This window comes from Fundulus heteroclitus, unplaced genomic scaffold (genome assembly GCF_011125445.2).
Source record: "Fundulus heteroclitus isolate FHET01 unplaced genomic scaffold, MU-UCD_Fhet_4.1 scaffold_60, whole genome shotgun sequence".
NCBI classification, from domain to species: Eukaryota; Metazoa; Chordata; class Actinopteri; order Cyprinodontiformes; family Fundulidae; genus Fundulus; species Fundulus heteroclitus.
The window spans coordinates 1,066,086-1,088,778 of NW_023397033.1; the positions used below are offsets into that span (position 1 = coordinate 1,066,086).

Consider the following 22,693-nt stretch of genomic DNA (forward strand, 5'->3'; position numbering starts at 1 on the left):
AGCCATTGTAAGGACTTTAGAACTGGGGTGATGTGCTCTACTTTCTTAGTCTTAGTGAGGACACTATGTGGCTAAAAACAACCTCTCTCTCCAGGGCTGTTTGGCAAGTGTAGTTTTCTTTTTGTATGAGCCATATTGTATAAGAAGCTCTAAAATTGGGATTTTAGAGCTTCCCAAGCTACATCAGCAGAGGGAGCTGTACTGAGATTAGTCTCTATAAATAAGTTAATTTGAACCCTTAAGGGGTTCAGAACATTTATTCCTTTATATATTGTTGGCACCAATAATGAACTTTTTGCAGTGGCATGCCTGCTAATCAATTATCCAAACAAACCTCTGGTCAGGGCATGGGCTAAATAAAGTGAACGAATGTGTAGTTCACTTTAGGTGTTTTCCAACCCTTTTCCTAAAGCCACATTGCCCGAAATGCAGTTCAGCAAATGCCTGGTATTAAACACAATCAGCAAATCAGCAAGCTGATGATAAAATGGTGTCAAGTTATGCCTTCAATTTGTGCAGCTTCCCCACTTAAAAAGGATTGGAGAGATTACGCAGTTCTAAATAGCAGGATTCCACTCAATAACCAACAAGATTCCTTTTTTCTTCTCTTTATTTTTGAATATGCTTGTGAAGACAGGTCATCAAAATGGTCTCAATGCAGGTAAAAACCTTAAAGCAAACCAACAAATAAGAAATAAATTACAAAATCATGTAAAGAATGTCTGTCAATTAATATTTACACCACGGGTTAAAGTTCTCCGTCGCTGCAACGGATTTCCGTCATTTGGAAAATGAGCACAAAAAGTTCCGTCTAGCATTTTTTTCCCCCAAGATTTTAAACAGAAGCTGCTCTCAACCAATGAAACCAGGCAGAGTCGGGACATTAACCAATCAGAAAGAGAGTAGGGCGGGTCTTTGCAAAGCCGACATCCACCAGTCTCACGTTTATCAGCGTTCAATCATATTAACTTTCGGAGGAGCTTCTCAAACTGCCCACAGATGCTATGAATAAAATAGTGGTGGTCAAAGGTTTTCTTTGGATTTATGAACCAGCAGGTCATAAAGTTCAGCGGATAGAACATCTGACAACAACTTCCCTCGGTAAGTGTTGCTGCCGCTGCTCCTGCAGTTAATTAATGAATTATTTCCACCTGTGGCCATGTCACCTCTCAGCCTTTATCCCCCCCTCCACCCCCCCTCCACCCCCCCGCTTCCAGTAACTGGAAGCTGGTTGGTCGCGCCGTTTATCAGTGTGTGGGTGGTGATGAGGACAGGGCTGGAGATCAATCTGTCACGATTAAGTAAGAATGACACCACTGGACAGAGGCTGGTGCTTGGCATCATTGTTTCTCTTCTGTGAACCATGGTTATCTCTAAAGAAACACGTGCAGTCATCATTGCACTGCACAAAAATGGCCTAACAGGAAAGAGAATCGCAGCTAGAAAGATTGCACCTCAGTCAACAATCTATCGCATCATCAAGAACTTCAAGGACAAAGGATCCATTGTTGCCAAAAAGGCTTCAGGGCGCCCAAGAAAGACCAGTAAGCGCCAGGACCATCTCTTAAAAGTGTTTCAGCTGCGGGATCGGGCTACCAGCAGTGCAGAGCTTGCTCAGGAATGGCAGCAGGCAGGTGTGAGTGCATCTGCACGCACTGTGAGGCGGAGACTCTTGGAGCAAGGCCTGGTCTCAAGGAAGGCAGCAAAGAAGCCACTTCTCTCCAGGAAAAACATCAGGGACAAACTGATATTCTTCAAAAGGTACAGGAAGTGGACTGCTGAGGACTGGGGTAAAGTCATTTTCTCTGATGAATCCTCTTTCCGATTGTTTGGGACATCTGGAAAACAGCTTGTTCGGAGAAGACGAGGTCAGCGCTACCACCAGTCTTGTCTCATGCCAACTGTAAAGCATCGTGAAAACAATCATGTGTGGGGTTGCTTCTCAGCCAAGGGAGTCGGCTCTCTCACAGTCTTACCTAAAAACACAGCCATGAATAAAGAATGGTACCAGAATGTCCTCCCAGAGCAACTTCTCCCAACCGTCCAAGAGCAGTTTGGTGATGAACAATGCCTTTTCCAGCATGATGGAGCACCTTGCCATAAAGCAAAGGTGATATCTAACTGGCTCAGGGAACAAAACATAGAGATTTTGGGTCCATGGCCTGGAAACCCCCCTGATCTTAATCCCAAAAACAAAAACCTAGGAATTCTGACAAAATGCAAGCATTGATTGTGCAAGAATGGACTGCTATCAGTCAGGATTTGGTCCAGAAGTTGATTGAGAGCATGCCAGGGAGAATTGCAGAGGTCCTGAAAAAGAGGGGTCAGCACTGCAAATATTGACTTGCTGCAATTAACTCATTCTGTCATTAAAAGCTTTTGTTACACATAATATGATTGCAATTGTATTTTTGTACGTATGTGATGACATCTGACATACACACATAAAAACCAGAGGGCAGCAGATCATGTGAAAATATAATATTTGTGTCATTCTCAATACTTGTGGCCATGACTGTACATGTAAATAGGTCAAAATCGCCTGGATTTTTACCAAACTGAAATCCATGTTTATTCTTCATGCGCTTTACAAATAGTGGCCATTTTTATTGGGATGGAACAATATTTGTGGAAAACACATTGATTTCTCCAATTTACAAACTTTAAAAAAAAAAAACAGTGTGAAACTTTCAAAAACCTCAATACATGCAGTGAGAGAATTGTTACACCTTATTCATGGAAACATTGATTTTAGGTGAATTTTTCTAGTTTTCAAGGTTTTTTTCACACTTTTGGAAATAGGCCCCGCCCACTTGTTTCAATCATTACCATATTTAATACTTTAGTTTAGGGCTATGACTGGAAGGGAATAAAGTTTTGTAAAAATCCAATCAGCCATTCTTGCGTAGTAGATTTCCTGACATCACAACGCCCCCTAGTGATGGACGATCCTCAAATGCGGGACACGTGTGCAAAATCTTATTTGGACTATGGGTGATGAAGGACATGTTAAAATCTGTTATGGTTTAAGAATAATCAGCAATTACATTTAGAGCTAGCTAGCTAACCATCACTTATTTTAGCATTACTTTTCGAAAAAGCCAAAATTAAAAAAATCCAGGGCATTAACTTTTATTTGTCCATTACACGGTTATATATGGAGTTGCACAAAAAATGTAGGAGGAGTTTAACAAAGGTTTAACCTTTGTAGCTATGTAGCGCAAAAAGTAGCTAGTAAACGAAGGGTGTGCCCATTCCCTTTATGATGCAGAATCATCCAATAAACAAAGTGATATGAAGTTTTTTAAGGTGGGACCAGTAGTTTGGTTACCTGACTCCGCCAGATAGATTTGCTCCGCATATCCATCTGGAAACCTTCCGTTGAAGTAATTTTGGGAAGGGGCGAAAATACTGGTTAGCTGATTGGCCTATGCTGGTGATAGACGGGCCAAATGAACCAATCAGATTCGTCGTCGCTCGTAACACAACCACAAGCCAAGCTACTCTTGCTGCTGCAGGTAAAGGCTCGTTAGCTCAGCCAAGAAATACTCTGTAATTCCGATAAAACTTGCTCGATAGCCACGCTAACGCTAGTTTCATCGGCTGAAGCCGCCATGTTCTTTAGACTGAACTGTCGCGCTTCCCGTTGCGTCACACCTCAACCCGCCTCAAAGCCAACGCTGATTGGACGTTCGTTTGGTGAACGGCTCCAAATTTTCTTTAACGGAGAGTAGCCAGACTGATCTGCGAGTGAAACCTTGAAAGCTCGCGAGATCAGGATGGTCTCACGAGGCTAGTAGTTTGGTGGTTACAGGCCGAAACACATTGTCCTTTGTTATAGCACCCCCTAGTTGTCGAGGGGTCTGAATTTCTGGGTTTGAGTAGCGGTGCACATTCTGTACTCGGATACCTGATTAAATTGATTCGTTACAAGTCCGCATGAACCGCACAACGCGTTTCAGCGGAGAATAATAAGAATAAATAAAGTAAAAAACGCACAAAAAACAATAGGGTTCTCTTCTCACAGAGCAGACGAACGGCTATGCCTTGCATAGCCCGTTCTTTCTGCTCTGTGTGGCTTGGAACCCTAATATATAATGAAAAAATGGACGAAAAACAATAGGGTTCTCTTCTCACAGAGCAGAAGAATGGCTATGCCCTGCATAGCCTGTTCTTTTTGCACTGCGGGCTTGGAACCCTAATAAAGCAGAGATTTAGGATGACTTATATACAAATGGAACGACGTTGTACATTAAAGTGGTACCAGGTAAGAACAACAGTGAAGTAGTGAGATAACTATACAGCTGAAGTCACTTGTTTAACAGGATTATTGCACAGGGTATTGCACAGGGTATTAAATAGAATTGCACACTAGTTATTGCACATTAGTTATTATAGTTATAGTGCAGCATTGTAAAGTCTGATAGCAGCAGAGATGAATGACCTGCGGTAGCGCTCCTTTTTACAGACAGGATGTCTAAGTCTGTCACTGAAGGAGCTGCTCAGCTCCTCTACAGTCTGGTGCAGGGGGTGAAATGTGTTGTTCATGATGGATGTAAGCTTGGACAACACCCTCCTCTCAGCCATTTCTTCCACCGAGTCCAGAGTGAAGGCCAGGACAGAAGTGGCCCTCCTCACCAGCTTATTTAGCCTCTTTCTGTCCCGCTCTGTGCTGCCAGGGGCCCAGCAGACAGCATAGAGGAGCTTTTTCCACTTAAGGCAGCTAGCCAAAGTAAAACCTGTTCTTTCCAGACAGCACTTTGAAACAGTGATCCATGCATTTGTGACCACACGGCTGGATTACTGTAACTCACTTTATATAGGAATCAATAATTTACATATTTCCCAGCTTCAGAGGGTATAAAATGCTGCTGCACGTCTTTTAACAGGTACACGAAAATTTGACCACATTTCCCCTGTTTTAGCTTCCTTACATTGGTTGCCAGTGCATTTTAGGATTGATTTTAAAATCCTCTTATTTGTTTTTTAAAGCTCTTAATAGCCTTGCCCCTCCCTATCTGTCTGAGCTGCTACATTCTTACACCCCCTCCTGTTCCCTCAGGTCAGCTGATCAGTTGCTTTTGAGGGTCCCAAAGACAAAGTGCAAGCTCAGAGAGGATCGTGCTTTTTCTGTGGCAGCTCCTAAGCTATGGAATGATCTGCCTTTGAGCATAAGACAGGCCTCTTCATTTGCTATTTTTAAGTCCCTTCTTAAGACTCATCTTTTTTCTTTGGCTTTTGGCACAATCTGAGAGATTTCACTTTGTTTTATTGTGTCTGTTTCTAATATGTATTTTATATTTGATCCTTTCTATTTCGTAATTGCATTGTATTTTATGATTGTGTACAGCACTTATGTCCTGTCGGTATATAAAGTACTTCATAAATAAAGTTGGTATGGTATGTTCATGGGTGAAGCTTGAAGGTCTCGCTGTCGGTCTTGTTAGCTTTAGCTGATGATTGTTGATGAAACCCTCCATGCTGTTTTCTTTTGTTTTCTAACATGTTCTTGCCATGGTTGAGTTTTTATTGTGAAACAATATCATGCTTAATAGAAAATCGGCCCACAGTCAGATTATTTAGTCTTACTCAAGACATTAGTTCTCAAACGTGATTTGACCAGTCCCCGATGTATCTTGGGCAGAGGGCGGTGACCGTTCCTCCGTGGAAACACATGAAGTGCTAAGGCTGCTGTCGTCCGTCTACTAGAGCGGTGTATTGCAGGACGTAGGAAGCAATAGATGAGCAGTCCGTATGCAGCATAAGAACAGTCCTCCCCCCTTCCCACGTATGTTTTGTGCCATTACATGAACTCGCCATAGATAACATTTAGTTGTTTGTGCTCAGGAAGGTCTTGATCACAAAGTGTGAGAGCTCCTCTGAACTGTTAACTCGTCGCCCTCTGGCGGTGCTCCATCTGTGGTGGGACATCTCTGCTTTTATCCGCTCTCTTTCACTCACTTGTGTGAACTCCCAGCTCCTGTCAGCTGTCAGGCTCTTGGGCTGTGCAGTGAGCGTGCAATGCACCCTCTTGATGGTAATGTTGTTGAGTTCAGGCGGAAGTTGGAGAACATTTTGGAGTAATTCCTTAACAAAAGTTTTAACATCCCGCCCTTTGCGTCCCTCAGGTACTCAATATATTCTTAAATTGTCTCGTCTCAGTCTGTTTTGCATATCATCGCATTTGGCTGTCCTGTCCATTTCTTTTCAGAGCAAGTATCGAAGTGCCTGTTCATCGTGCCTGATGGTGTCTTCATTGGTGCTAATACGGCCCTCCACCTCAGCCGTCTTGTTTTCGATTGTCATTAGCTTGTCTCCCATCTCTTTAACAGACAACTCCAGACTTGTCAGACAATGCTTGGTTTGAGTGTGGCCCTCTAAATTCTTCCTTCTGAGTTTTTCTAGCTCTGCCATTATTTCACACTTGGATTCATGTATGTTAGAATCAGAATCATTTATTGTCATTGTGCAGGAATGCACAACGAAATAAAAAAGCAACTCTCAAAAGCAGGGAAACTAAATAAGTAAATAAATAAATATATATATATTTAAAAAAAATTAGGGCTGTCAATTAAAAAAATTAATCTAATTAATTACATACTCTGTCATTAATTAATCTAAATTAATCGCATATAATTTTTGCTGTGAAATATTTTAAATATTTAAATTCAAATGATTCAATGAATAATCAGCATTAGATACATTAAATTACAAAAAACCTTTATTCACATTTCATGCCTTCAGATGTTTTAACATGTTGTGGCATATGTGGCACACAGTAATGTAGGGGACACAATGAAAATAAATGAACACTCCCCTCAATATCAACACTTTACAAGTGACATCCGCGCTACTTCTCAATATCAACACTTTACAAGTGACATCCGCGCTACTTCCGGGTTACGCCGGTAGGCAAAAGCAGGACTGTTCTCGCCAAACACCGTGACAAAACGGGTGAATTAGAGCATGCTTTTAGTTAGTTAATTTTCAAAATGTAAACAATGCCTACGACTTGTTGTGCTCCCGGTTGCACACAGAGGCATTCCAAATCATTGGATGTACGTTTCTTTCGTTTACTGAAGGACGAAGAAAGACGAAAGAAATTTATATTTTCAATGAAAAGGATGCAGACAGACAATCCCAATCGACTGGGGGAGCCATCATACCCCGACAGAATTTGCAGTCTACACTTCATCTCCGGTAAATACAACGTAATTTTGCACTGGTCATTGTTCTGCTTAAATAATTAAAGCCGCAAGTGGTGTCGATCGGCCCTGCAGCCAAGCGCCGCTCTGGCCTATTGGCCACCGCGGGGGTTCGCGCACCGCCGGCCGCCAGCCACCGCAGAAACTGTCACGCATTTTCCCCGCCCGTCCACCGGTCGATACACACGAACGTGTTGGGCAGTGCTCGCCCACAACTCACAAAAAATCTAGTGCAGATCGGTCAATGCAGCGAGGAGATACAGCCGTTGAATAATGATAATGCATTTGGCCACCGGGGCGGACTAAATCGTTAATTCACAGACTCACTATCTGGATGGTATCTGGCAATTGATACCATCAACTTACTCTTAAAACGATCTTGTGATACGTTTTCTAAAGAAGAAAAATACGTCGAGAACTCGTCGTTTGCTCTGTTTGCGTCTGCCACTGTGCTCGCCTTCTGCCTTCCAGTCTGGCGCGCAGACGCGAAAAACCCGGATGAAAACAATAGCAGTAACCTACCCTATATGACATTGATTAATATGCGTTATTTTTTTAATCCATTATTTTTTTTTTGATTAGTTAATCGAAATTAACGCGTTATTTTGACAGCCCTATAAAAAATAAATGACAACAGCCCTTAGGTAGATACTGTTTTTCCAATCAGTCTCTGGGCAGTGTTTATGACCCTCTGGAGCTGCTTCCTCTCTACTACAGTACAGCTGGAGAACCACAGCGAGATGCCATTACTCAACACCGACTCCACATAGCAACAATAGAAGGAACCCAAGACCTCAGTTTTCAGGAAGTGCAGTCTCTGCTGTGCCTTCTTCAGGATTGAAGTGGAGTTTGCATTCCAGGTTAGGTCTACAGTGATGAAGGTGCCCAGGAACCTGAAATTTGGCACCATCTCCACCCTGCCCCCATTCATAATGATGGATTGAATGTCTGGTTTACACCTCCTAAAATCGATGTTAGCATGAGCATTTGCGGCTATGCTCGTCTTTGTATCAGAGTTAGCTGTTTCAAGCTCTCATCTTTCTCCTTATTCTGGTCCTGTTTTAATTCAAAATCAAAAATACTTTATTCATCCCAAAGGGAAATTAAATGTTGATGTAACTCATTTTGTCAAGGAGTTATTATAGATGGTGATGGCTATGGGCAGGAAAGATCTCCTGTAGTGGTCCGTTTTGCAACCAATCTGAAGAAGCCATCTCCAGAGGTTCCACAATCGTCCCCAGAACAGAACCAGCCTTATTTATCAGGTTGAGCCTTTTATCAGCCTTTTTAGGTCCCTGACTCTAGTGCTGCTGGAAATTAGGTAAACCCGAGTAAATGACGTTGCAGTTAACACAGTCGAAAAAGTTAGGATTCCAATATAAAAACAAGAGGTTCGGATTCCAATATGGCAACAGCCAGGAAAGATGTTTTTTTGTACGTAGTACCTCTTACAAACGTCCTTTAAAGCTGTACTTTCCTTATGGAAAGACCACTTTTTAATTTTTCGGTACTTACCAGCTCCATTGTTTTCCCTTTTCATTTTAAATATTTTAATGAGTTTTCATTTTTACATCAGATAGTTCTGCTGGCACCACTCTACAAATTTTTTTATCCACTGTCTGTACTCTGAGTCTTCCCTCATCTGTGGTGAGACTGACTGTGGCAGGGTCCCCCCATAAAACTTCTGAAAGTGGCATCCTGGGGAGGTGATGGAGAAGTCTGCAATCTAGAGGATGAACAGAAATGGTGCCAGCACAATTCCGAATTTCAGTCTATAGAAAGAAATGACAACATGGTAAAATATAATAGCACATTCTGCTACAATGTGCTCTTGCTTATGAAACTTAACATGTTTCCAATGTGTGCTTGAGACATTCCTTTGACGATGTGATGTCTGTAAGTGCACCGCTTTTAAGCACGTCACTGTCTGTGGGACACCCTGAGACTATGATGGATTTTATGGCTTTCATCGTTGAATCAAAGCTCTTCCACTATTTTGACTGGAGAATCAGATTAAATGAAATTTAATCAGATTAAATTGTTAACTTCTTTCCTTCTCTGCCCTATCTCATCAGCAATCTAAAGACTGCTTGCGTCTGGATGAGACTATGTTGGTGAAACAGTTGCTGCCAGAGATATGCCATTTCATTCACACATTTCGTGAAGGTCACCAGCACGCTGCTGAGCTGCGTTCCTCGGCTTCAGCTGTCTTGTTCTCATTGAGCTGCAACAACTTCAATGCTGTTTTTAGCCGCATTTCTACCAGGTAAGCTAATTACCCAGTACATCATTATTTTATATTGTTCTCATGCTTCTTTGAAACCAGAGATGAAAAAAATCATGTTCATGGTAAATGTTGTTTTTTGTAAAAGACATTAGAATTGGGATTTTAATTTTATGGAAATATCAATTTAACAAATAAAAGTACAAAGAAGGTTTTTTTGTGACTTGGCAGATTAACTTTTGCATTTAGAAAATGTAGCCAAATTTAGCTTGTGATGGTGAAAGGCCCACTAACAGCACAAGATCAAATTTGCATTAATATTGTAATTGTTGAGAATCTAAGGAAACTATTATTGTGAGCATTTTGTTGTCATGTATTACCAATATGCACAAACCTGGTTATTGTCTTATTATTCATTAAGTTGCCCTTTGATTCCATCATGTAAACAAATATTGTGCAAAACAATTTTCTTAGCTGTTTCCCCTATTTCTTCTCAGGCACGTTGTGTTTTATGAAGCTTATTATATCTTCAAGTTGCCTCTTTTCACCTTAACACATTCATCAATGTGTTTTCTAATTTGCATTTTGTTTTTAATTGTGTACAAGAAAATCTGAAGTGAAATGCAGAAGCTGTGTTGCCAAACTCATCTTTGTTTCTGTTGCTGACAGGTCCGTTGAAGATTTCCTAACACTTGCGTTTTAGCCCCTGCCATTAGTTGTCCATTTTCAGTGTCCTTTTCATGGCCCCCATGTCTGAATTCTGATCAGCTGCACACCATCCTTCCAGCAACATCATTCTTCCATGAACCCCCATCCTCCAATTCTCATTTATGAAAGCAGAATGAACTCTGCCAGCAATCTTGCCAAAGGAAATTTTCCAAAATCACATTGTCTCATACAAACATTGTCCATCTTCTTCATCCGTAGTGTAGTCGGTAAAATAGACACAAACTAAATTTTAACCACAGTATTCCCTAAAAAGTAACAAGATTGTCTTTACCTTTCCCCCAGTTGTGAATCCCTTCAAAATTTAAATAAGCTATTTATTTCACAATAAATGTCTTCTTTATATACATAGTCAAAAATAAAACAGAATTTTTGCTTATCCCTGCATGTCTAAATTTGATTATGACTTCTTACCATACTCCTGCAAAAGCTCACTTCTCATAGTTTTCTGTTAGAAGAAAGGTGGCATTTCAGGATCGTCCAGCTTCTGGAAAGCAAATAGCTCACAAAAAAAAAACAAAAACATTTATGTTATTATTGGATAAGGCATGCAGTCAAAACCTGGTCCTCTTAGTGTCAGTTTAATGTGATGTTTCTAAGTTCTGGCTGATCCTGGGACCAGTATAGCAAACAGCATATTTTCTTTCTTTTTTAGTAATATTGTTTTTAAAACATCTCCTTTCAAATTATTTGCATAATTACCTTGAATAAAGTCACGTTTTGTTACTGCCGATGCCAAAAAAATTTAACAAAGAACCAAAATACAAGAAAATAAACAAAGGAAAATGTCTCCCAAGGAGCACAGTTATCTCTGTCTCATTAATATATAGATTGACTTATTTCAGACTTTGTTCTGGTTCTTTTTACCAAGTGACTCCACTGCTTGTATGGCCTTTAAATATAAACCCTGGGGGTGAGCGGGCTGCCACTAGGGGGTGCGCGAGGTGAAAACTGTGAAAACAGATTGCTTTGGGGTCATACCGCAAGAAATGTGTGGCTTCCAGGGAGAGGAGTCGTGATTCGGGGGTACCGGAGTGAAAGCTTTCCTGTCCTGTTCATCCTAAAATAAAATGTTAGCAGCAAAACCTCGGTCTGGTGCTTGGGTGTCATAACGGAACGATACATTATTAACACGAAAATGTATTTATTTAGAAGAAATCTTCTTCTACGCTTCATTTTAAGATGAAAAATCTGCATTGTGCTGTATATGCACATATGGCTTGTGGTCTCTGCTTCAATTGTTCTCGCAAATATGCTCAATAGGCTGAAATCAGGGAAACAGGTGAGACATCTAAGGTGAAAGTTAGTAATTAAAGAGGAGAGGAAGAGAGTGAGAGAGAAATTGGAGGCAATAGAGGAGAGAATCACAATGGATCCGGGAGAAGAAAACGAGCCAGAATCAGAATGTCTTTTTTTCTCTCCTATGTTGTTTATGTCAGCAGAGGAAACATTTAATTTGGGCCGAAAGTTTTATTTACGAGATTAAATTGAGTGACTCTGTCTCTATGGATCGCGCAGGGCCTACAAACAGCGCTGCTGCTCAAAGTGCCGCGACTTTGAACCGGTGACGAGCTCTGACGCGCATGACACACACACTGCTGTCATTACCGCTGGTCCTGGGGGGGATTAGCGGTGATAGACGCGATTTCTTGACTATGCTCACGCACAGATCTGTAATACTTTTTATTGCGATTCAAACAGGCACAGACTGCACTGTGCAGTTTGTTTTAAAGAGGCAGTTTTAGCGCATATTCAGACAGAAATGGGCCGAGGTGTGTTGCCGTGGGCGTGTTTACCTGCTGAAGGTAACCGCTGTAAAACAATCAGAAAAATCTTTATGGAGCGATAGAGTTATTGTTACTCTCTGCTGCTTCACCAGTTTTCTCTCTCTCGCTCGCTCGTCATTGGACACAAATCAAACTACTTTGTGTTTCTATTTTGCGGCATAAATTGTGCGTCAGACTCAGATTTAGAAGCTTTGTTACAACATTTGAGTTGTAACTGCAACCGTATATATATATATATATCTTGGGGGTGCGTGGCTAAAAAAGTTTGGGAACCCCTGGTCTAAGGTAAAACTTTAAAGTGAACTGATTTACACTTTGTCAAACATAATTATTCATCACTACAAGCAATGCTTATAGTTTTTCCCCAGTAATTCAGCACATCGAGAACACTGTCTAAACCAAAGCTAAGATCAATATTTGAGCTATACAGAAAAAATTAAAGTTAGAATATTAGTCCTTCAGATCTGAAGCTCCCATCATTTTCCTAAGGCCGGAAACTCCGCCCTAGAACATCGTTTGACCTTCATGCCTAACAGACCACAACTCTATAAATAAAACACAAGATCCTCTAAGCCAGGGATGTCAAAGTCAAATATACAGAGGGCCGAAAAAACTAATTTGCTACAAGCCGAGGGCCGGACTGGTATTAAAACATATTAAAGTGATTACACATAACCTATTGAACCAACACCTAACACAGTGTATATTATTTAATAATTAAATTAGTAAAGCAACATTTTCTAATGGATCTGTCATAAATTTCAAGTGAAACAATTTTCAACAGACAAAAACAAACTTCCTTCAAAAAAAAATTGCATGTTCTGTACAATAAAAGAATAAAGCAATATTTAGTTATGGCTCTGTCAGTAACCCCAAGGGAAAACATTTTCAACAGGCAAACAGCAAAAAATGAAATTGTTTTTAAAAACAAAATTGTAATGATCTGAGTGGGGATGAACCCGGTATTCAGCCAGACATGGTCTCCATGCGTTTTATGGTGTTTATTAGAAGGAAACAGATGGGTGAACAGAATCCAACAGATCGTAAGGCAGACATCCATGACAACAAACTGGCAGCGAACAGAACTGGGCAGAACAGACAGGATAGGTTGAAAATACACAGGATCAAGGTGCTGAGGGTTCTTACCAAAAGGGACCAGACTGAGGCAACGAATGAATGGATGCCAAGAGACAAACAGACGGGGAGCAGACAACTAAAGCAGGCTTAAATAGGCGGACAGATAGGTGAGCTGAAGGAAACTAGTCAAGGACAGGTGGGAGTGATTAAAGGAGCAGACAGGACACTAGAAAATAAACCTAAGACCTAAGATAAAACCGAACAAACCAAGCACAGAACTAAAATCAGAGCTAAACAGGGCTGACTAACACAAAAAAGAGGCTAAACTACAATCCAAAACAGAATTAAACCCAGAGGCTGGAAAGAGCTACTTAACCAAATAATATACGTAAACCAGAACAGAACATGACAAAAATATGTTTCTTAATATCAAGAAAAATGCATAAATAAAATGCATGCATCATAAACTGAAAATGCATTATTGTGCTGCTCCATGATCCTACCCATCACCACTTAACTGAAAAATAAATATGAATAAAGACAATAAAATCTATGGCAATTCATTCAAAGAAAAATCCTGTCATGTTGAAAGAAATGTAAAAATTTAACTGATTAAAAACTAAAACATACGTTACTGCTCTGTGATGTTCACTTGTCTGAGGCAGAGCCTGATACTTGGTGGTGTCTCATCTTTTGTACAGTTTATCAATGTTTAGGCTTAGACTCTGAGCTGAGGGAATCCTCAGGATTGAGTGATAGTGTATTCGGAGTGTATTCCGACGGAGTGTTGGTGCGGGGATGCTGGAGTTTTCCTGCTTCTTTCTTTTAGTTGGATTGGTCTGAAAATGGGTGTGGCACACCGAAGAGTGGAACAGTGCTGGAGTGCCGCAGAATCAGCTGTTGATCAGCAACAGGGTGCGCTGTAGATGGATTGCCTCCACCAGAAGGAGCATTATAAGCGAATGATAAATGGTGACTTTTAAGGACCATTATTGAATCTTGGACTTTTAAAAAAGGGAAAGGGACTGTTTTATCATGCCACTATTACGGTGGCTTTTGTTGTAATAAAACATCTTGGGCTTGATTGGTTTGCTGTTTGGGTTTTTGAGTTGCTTGCTCCCCCTTGTGTCAAAGACGGAGTGTGGGGCCATATTGGTGCAAAACGCCAGCCCTGTGGGCCGGTTCTAATAGTAATTAAATATCTTCCAGGGGCCCATAGATAATTCATCGGGCCTTGACTTTGACATATGTGCAGTAAGCCCTTTCATGTATTTACAATCTAAGTATGCACTTATTATATGAGCAGGCTACATTTAATTGATCTGTTTGTAGACACTTTGTGTCCTTCAATAATTAAGAGTTCCCTGTAGACATCATCCTGTAGCCAAAACACCCCAAGCCAGTCGAGCAATCTCTCCCCAATGTTTACCTCATGGTCAGATTTGTTTTAGCATATCTTTTTGTGTCTATTCAAGTTAAATTGTCGCGCTGAGTTCACCTCAGCTTAGCGTAACCAGATAACATCACATAATTGAGCAACAGATGACGTGTTTAACGTGGCCTTTTGATATCTTGAAGCTCCTCAAATTTCCTCTTTTAGCTGCGTTACAGTTCTAGTCAAAAATTTCTCTTAGAAAAGCACATCATATCCAATTCAATTTCATACAGTTTGGATCAGAGCCAAAGTACCCATTCTACCTTAAGTTTATACATGTATTAAATCAAAAGCCATGAGCCTTGCACATAAATTCTCATTTTCTCCTCATGTATTTTCTCATATATTGCTTCTCAAATTATATTTAAAGCCTCATGGAATCACATTTATGTCATAAGTCTCAGAAGCAAAATAAACATATTCGCATGTATGGTAAACTATTTCTGCGCATGGTTTATCTACCGTCGCGCGAGAAACTGCCCCTTCGAGAGGAGAAAAACGCTCTCCGTGTACGCCAGCTCCTCCCACGCGCGCTCCGGATCTCACCGCGCGCACAATTTTTTTTTTATCCAGTGGCCGTGCTGGAGGACAGCTGTGCGCTCAAAAGCTTCTCTGTGCTCGGACTGATTTTCTCATCGCGCGAAGGAAAATGTGTTTTGACAGGTTGGGCGGAGACAAACCTCTTCTGTAAGCCTCCTCCTGATTGGGCCTTGCAGACATGATCACACAGGAAGTAGTGTCAGGAAGCTTTGTACTGACAGCTCGTCATCCATCAGTGTTAATACTTTGTTTTTACTTTATATTACATATACAAAAAGACAAAACAGTTTACTAATTAATGGTACATTTGTGATTGCTTGTGATAGTTTTTCTTATTAACAGTGCACATTTAAAAAAACTCAGAGTTGCATGTTAAATATAAAAAAGGGGTCTGACTTTTACACTCACTAGTACTATATATTAGCATCAGTTTGTTATATTTTGCAACACTTTCTGTCTACATGATATAATTGAACCGGCTGCAAGAATTTGAAACAATGTTTTGATCTGAAGGACCTTTTAATTAGTTCACCAAAACGTAATTTAATATAGCTAAATTGATCAAACATTATAACCCTATCTTATTTTTATAATGTGGAGTTAAGGACAAGATTATTTTCACATCATGATGCAAACCAGGTGGAAGCTCCCATAGAGGGTTCGGACACAAGGCTAGTCTGCTCTGCTTTTCTGTTTTTCATATGCTGTGCTGTCTTCTGGGTCCTGCTGATTTGCGCAGTAAGATGTACTGATCCAATGTAGTGGAGACTCAAGGGTGGGTCCCAAGGCACATATTACAATAACCAATTTTTAAGGGATTTTAGCAAAAGTAATTTACTCAAAAACATAACGTGCTAAAAATAATATCTAGATTAAACACATTTTTATAAAAGAAGTTTTATGCGGTCCCCAGGAACTTGGGGCCCTAGGCAACCACCTAGTTTTACCTAGTATTAAGTCTATCTCCGAAATGAGTACCCAGATCCGCTCTGTTAACAATTAAATAGTCGATATGACTATAAGGGTTCACTACAAGTCTCTGCTCCTTCGGCAATAAGCACAATTCAAATAGGAGTCATCTAGTTATTTCCCCCCACCCCCCTGAATCAAAATTATTTAAATACAGAATACAGAACTTTATCTTGGATTCAACTGAAAGTGCATCCAAACTTTCACTGATTGCAGTATGAATAAGCCAGTGTATGAATTTATAAATAAATTTGCTTGCCAGTCTGCTGTGTATTTGTTTTTATGAGTTACAAAAAACTGTGACAATACTTTAATCCCCACTCTATCCAAGTTGAAAATAAAATTAACTAATGTGAAGACACATTAACGGTATGTAAGGGTTAGTTTTCAAGAATTACATTACCTTGCAAGTTTAAAAACAACTTTTTCAACCTGTTACATGTTCCACTGTGAGCCATACTCAAAACTACTTTAGCTTATTTTCCATGGTAATTCAAATAACATTCCATCTATCTCTAAAAATCAGCATTTATAATTAAATCTGATACTCAAGGTAGGATACACAAAAAGGGCCTACCATAAGCTCCAGTGGAAATGTTAAGGAACCTTCTTTAAAGCATTAACTGTGCCTCTGATTTTCCTGGAACCCAAGCTCTCCTGCAAGTTTAACATTTTCTATGGTCTTGCATGACTGGGATGATAACCAATTAAAATGTCCAAATAAATCCAGGGATATTGTCTGAATCAGACATCAGCAGCCAGAAAATAGTGCATTACTTGTGCATAATCTCCCCCCCACCCACCAAAAAAGAAAAGTTACTGTATTAATTTGTTTAGGTTGCTCTGAGTCTATCAACAAGCTACAGGCAAGAAGCTTACACTCTGGATAGATCACCAGTTCATCACAGTTTAAAGTACTGACCTTTGAGCATAATTATTTCAGTATAAATTTGCGCCTGGAAATCCATTTAAAGACAAACCATTAAGCTTTTATTGCCCTCTGTTTTTTTGTATTGAATAGAAAAAAGCAGTCGTGGCCATAATGGGCAATGTTTATTTATGTTGGGTCCAAATATGTCATTGTTCATTTATAGGCTACTTAGCACCTGACAAAGCAAAAAGTAGAAAAGGTTCTGTAGTATCACTCTCGGCTTCATTTTCAAGCAGCAACTGCACCTCAGCCAGTTGCTGTTCATTGAGTGGACATGGAAATTCAGGGACCACTATTGCACCATCCACATGTCCATCATACTCAGCAGCAACGTCCCAGTCAATGTCAGACTCTTGGATCTCCTTTTTAAAACAAAAACAAATTGGATTAGTCCAACAGAGGGGAAAAAAGCTGGGGGGGTAGCGGGTTGACACGGGGAACTCTGGAGCTCAGCCAAACGTGGGAAGATCTTGGCCTGGAAGGCAGCAGAAGGTTGAAACTCAGGAAGATGTAGGAGTATCTCTTACTGAGCATCAGGAGATTGAAGATTTGTAGACGGACCAGCGGGGAAGTGAAGGCGGAGTGAGGGTTAAGAAGGGAGGCTGGCAGGTAAAATGGATTTTGTCTAATTAAAGCCTAACGGTGTGACTGATTACTGAAGGAGTGGAGGGTAAACTGAGCAAGAGGATGTTAAACTGAAAACTCACAGGAAACAGGAGCAAGACAAAAACTAAACCCTGACAAATATTACAATAAATCTTGTGTTCAGTTATGTGACCTAAAATGATATATATTCTACACAAAGGTTTTTGTTTAAGGAAAGTCCCCTGAAATGTCTGTCACAATATACACTGGAAGAGTTACAGTAAGATTGGAGCAAGGGACTTGAACATTAGTTTCCCCTAGGGCTTGACGATAATTCAATAACAATATATATTGATCGATAGACGTGTGGCGCGATAGGAAAAAATAGGGTCGATAAAAGTTCAATAGAAACAGTTTTCCTTCCTTCCTTTCAGCCTATCATATTAGTTGATGCTACAGTCGCTACTTCCTCTCGACCAATCGTAATCGCGGACCCAGGCACGCCGTCACAAAATGCTGCCCTCTCAAACCACAACACAAAGCATGTGAATATGTCACAGCAAGGAGCGGCGGAGGAAACGGTCCCAAAACGGGTTTTACTAGTTCGCCAGTCTGACAGAAATAAACCACAGTGATTTGTAAAACTTGCAAGGAACTGGTAAAAACAAAGTCTGGTAACATAACCAACTTGTTTCATCACGTAAGCTGCTTAGCCGCTTATTACCGCAGCAGCGCGAGCTGTGTTAGCCCCGCGAGCAGTTTCAGCCCCACGAGCAGTTTCAGCCGCTCCGCGTCTTCGTAGGAATCTTCTGGAAGTTCTTCCAAAATAAAGCAGGTATAGCAGCTAAACTGGGCTCCCTTCTTTGTGATAAAATGACAAAGCGTCCAAGCGGCATAAGGACTTCACGCATGCAGTAACGTGCTTCATAGTGATGGATATGCTGCTGTTGTCTGCGGTTGGAAAAACCTGGCTTCAAACAACTACTCGCCACTCTTGATCCGTGATATAAAGTTCCGGGACGCAAGTTTTTCTCGAACAGCGCTCCCTAAATTGTGCAACTAGTGCAGAGAATCAGTGCAAAATGAGCAGCAATCTGTGTCCTCCCACGCCACCACCTCGGACCTCAGCCATGCGTCAGCCTCTCAATTATGAAACCTGAGAAGTAACTAGTGTACTATTCCCACCTAAATAGGCTATTTTATTTATTTATTTGGTATATTTATTTTGGTCATTTTACTGGTCACTTTAGTTTATTTTTTGTCAGTATTTAATAACATAACTCAGGTCTCTTAAGTTATTTCTCTTTAAAAAAATTATGTTATGGTTAAAAAAGTTGGTTAAATAAAGATTTAATTGGAATTCTGTGTTTGTGTTCTTTATTAAAATAAAATTATTTAGCAATATCATAAAATGTCCAGGAAGAGCTGCACATAAAATATGGTTTTAAATATTTTCAATAATTATCGATATCGATCAATATGCATTTAATTTTATCGATAAGCTTTTTTTCTATATCGTCCAGCCCTAGTTTCCCCATTTATTTTATGATGGGGTTACAAGCAGATCAAAGCTGCAATCAGGAATAAGGTTTTAAGCATTTCACAGAGTGAAATCACATCTCACCTACCCTGCTAGGAATAATTTTTAAATAATCAAAATAACATGCATGCATTTGGACAGTAGAAGGAAAATAAAGGGCAATCTCCCTGCTAAGAGACATCAGTGTTTACCCCATCACTTTGTAGCTTGAGATAATAAACTAACAAGTAGAAATAAATGAGGCCTCAGTGTTTCCCACAGGTATCACATTAGCCATTTGTGTACTGTGATACAGTCACTATCATTACTATGATGATATATCATAATATTACACTTGCCATTTATGAATTTATATTATAGCTGTATAGGCCAATTTTTTGACTTTTTGGTCTGCAATGTAAATAACATTTTCTGTACATTAAATACACTTATTTGATCATAAAAGCTCAAACATGGTATTTTACAAAATGAGACAAAACCCCAAAGATTCTCTGGCTGATCCATCAGGTAAACCATCCTTCCGGTATGCCAGGGCTGCTCCGGAGTTCGATTACCCTCCGTCCTAATTGGATGGTTGTTCCAGCCTTCATGTGTCACGTGAACTGCAAAAAGGTCCTCTGTAAAGGAGAGGAAATGTTCATTAGTTTTGGGGGAGGAGGGGGGGGGGGTATACACTTTCCCTCATTATTCTTTGATGCTTTTACAAGTGAGATATTCCAGTCAGTACTGTTGAGTAATATTCTATGTAAGATGCATTATAACATAAGCAAAACAAACCAGAATAGATAAAGGGCAAATCCGTCCCTTATTCCCAATCATGAAACTAACCCCTGGAGAAAATAACAAGAAGGTGATCAGTCTCTAGGTTGTGTAGTGGGCTGTAGTATTTTGAGGTCACACAGGTTCTGACATCACGCCATAGCCGTTCAGTCCTAAACACTCAGAAAATAACAAATATGTTTAACTTCAAAGACTTGTGAGATAATAAAATATCAGTATGGTTACAGTCAACATTTTTTTGTAATTATATCTCAAAGACATGCAGAAGCTTGAAACCTTTGATTGTGGACACTTTTTGCAGAAATAAAACTTCCTCAATCTGTTTTTCACACACTGTAAACATGTATTGAGCTATTTCAACATTCGCTACCCCTTGGTCAGCTCTGACCCTGCAGCATTCACTAAAAGATCCAATAGCATGACTAGGAAATTATACAGTATAAAACTCAGGCAAATTTTTTACATCATGTATGTCTGTGTAACTTATGGTAAAGATTATAAATATGATAGATTTTGACCAGAACACATTTAACCAAGTTAGATTCTTCTGTTTTTAGCATCAAAACCTGAGAATATCCCATTATTATTTAAATTAAACAATTTACTACGATTGTCTACAGGTAGAAGCTGAAAAAGATAAAATGTCCAACTGATGTATGTCCACTTAATAAATCATATTTAGATGTTTTTAAAGAGATAAAATTATTGTTTTATTAGTTTATGCAGATATGTCAGCTATGCTACCATCAGTTAAGTGGGATAAGTGGATGGTGGTGTGTCTAACCCGAGTCTTCAAGTTTTTCTACGACTTAGGTGTGTTTAGCATTGTTTTTGAATGGGAACTGGTACATTGCAACATTACATTACATTGAATTAGCATTTGACCTTAGCACTGCAAGTTTGAGTGTCATCTCTGAATGTGAATATCATTAGTTTAATAAAACCAAGACGTTTGCTGTCACTTACATGCAAATCCTCATATTTTGCTGACGTATTTCCAACCATTACTTATCGTCGAGGGGTGAATGAACCACACACATGCACATACAATCAGAGAAAGAGAGAGAATAATTTAAGTTCGGGGGGACACAATCAGTGTCTGAAATTAACTTCCTGATTCACCGGTCCAAGTTGGCCGGTAGATGTAATAAAACAGGCATATTTTTTACCGGCCAAAATATTAATCCTCACCAGACCTCTCAATTTCTACCAAAAATTAAGAGTGAGATTATGTTAATTTGGTGGGGGGGGGGGGGGGGGTTGGTGGCGTGGCTGACTGGACCCTGGAAGAGAAATCTTTGTTTTCCTACCTTTGATAGGAAAATATTGAGTTTATTATAAAAGGCACAATATGAATTATCAGATTTGCATCCAGGCAATAAGAAAACACTACAGATTATCATTATTCTATCCATGTTGGTCTCATTAGTGAATAAGGCAGAGTTTCATCAAGCCTATACCGTCCAACATTTTTCCCTCAGCTGCCACACTTAAAGCACGCAGGGGTTCGTTAGTGCTGCGTCTTTACGCTGATCCAGCTGCTGGATAAACAGTGGGTAAAATGCATAAATGAAGACTGTAAAGGGCTCCTTTAGAGGGGAGAGAAGGAAAAATGGTTCTGAGCTAAAGCCCCTGATGTGACAAGTTCCTTAAAATGACCCTTAAAAGTGCGCACCTAAATTATATGTAACGTAATTTTGGGCACCTGAATTCAAGCGCAAGGAACCACGCCCACCGAAGCGCCGCTGGTTCTGTGTCGTTAAAAACAAAAGAGCATGAAATACAGCTACTTACTCTACTATTGATTTCAATTGGGACATTTTGGTACGAGTGGAAGGACATTAAACGTAGTGATTCACGTTTTGAAGGCTGGCCGCTGATAAAAGTACCTGGCTCCGAGAGGGGGGGGCAGTAAGAGCGGTGAAGCACAGAGACACAGGGCACGTAGTTAAAAAAAATGCAGAATAAATAAGAACAAAACTTATAAACAGACTAATTGGCGTTTTAGACTGCATCTGGTTAGCAGATCTGTTTTCTGATCCAGCGTGCAGCCATGACTGGTTCTGAATAAAGGCTTCATCTAGGAGCCGCTCTCCCTCCTTGCCTCCTGTTCCGCAGAAGGCGGAGTTTAGACTGAGCTCTGGATGGACAGAGCTGTGAACGGGTCATCCGCAGCCCAGATGGGTTTTGTAATTTATTTGGTACAAACATTTACTCGCCATGTGGCAGCTAGCCCTCTGAAATTCACTCGCCAAACGGGAAATTTACTCGCATTTGGCGATCAGACTGATCAAGTGTTAATTTCGGACCCTGGACACAATGACAATTAAGAGCTGTAACACTGTAACACTTTTATTTGCATTTATTTACATTCTGTATGTAAAACTATTTACATTTTATTCTATTTAACTACTTACCTTTCCACATATAGTTAACCGATGATGATGACGATGAAGACGTTTTTTTCCCCCCACACGTGTCCTCGGATGATCAAAGAATGATCTTCTGCCATGGCGTAGTAATATAACCAACCAGAGGGTGTCACAATTCAGTATTATCAGCCGTACAGTTATCAATGCTGTTTTATTATTGTCTGGGCCTGGCAACGAATTAAAACTTGTTTTTTTTTTTGTTTTTTTTTGAATGTTGGCGAGATAGTGCTGCGGGAAACACTGCTCTCTGTTTGAAGAAGACAGACTGCGATGAGTAATTGTACAATTTGGTCCACAACACCTTCCTCAACAAGAAAATAACATGCAAAATAAAGAATAATTAATACAAAAAAACAACAACAATGAAAGTTAGCTTATTGTACATTTAAACAACACACTGACTTCGACTCACATCTGCCATTTAACACTCAGTAGATAATAAAATGCATTCTCGTTCAATTA

At 40.0% G+C, this 22,693-nt stretch overlaps 1 protein-coding gene across 2 annotated transcripts in view; it reads left to right on the plus strand.

The window, feature by feature from the left end:
* The window catches only part of nf1a (neurofibromin 1a), a gene marked incomplete at its 3' end in the record, with an annotated part of 324,294 nt that overhangs the window by 34,026 nt on the left and 267,575 nt on the right, over nucleotides 1-22,693 (plus strand). For both annotated transcript variants that reach the window (XM_036133286.1, XM_036133287.1), the window contains 1 exon segment: nucleotides 9,281-9,471. In XM_036133286.1, coding sequence (XP_035989179.1) covers nucleotides 9,281-9,471 — 191 coding nt within the window.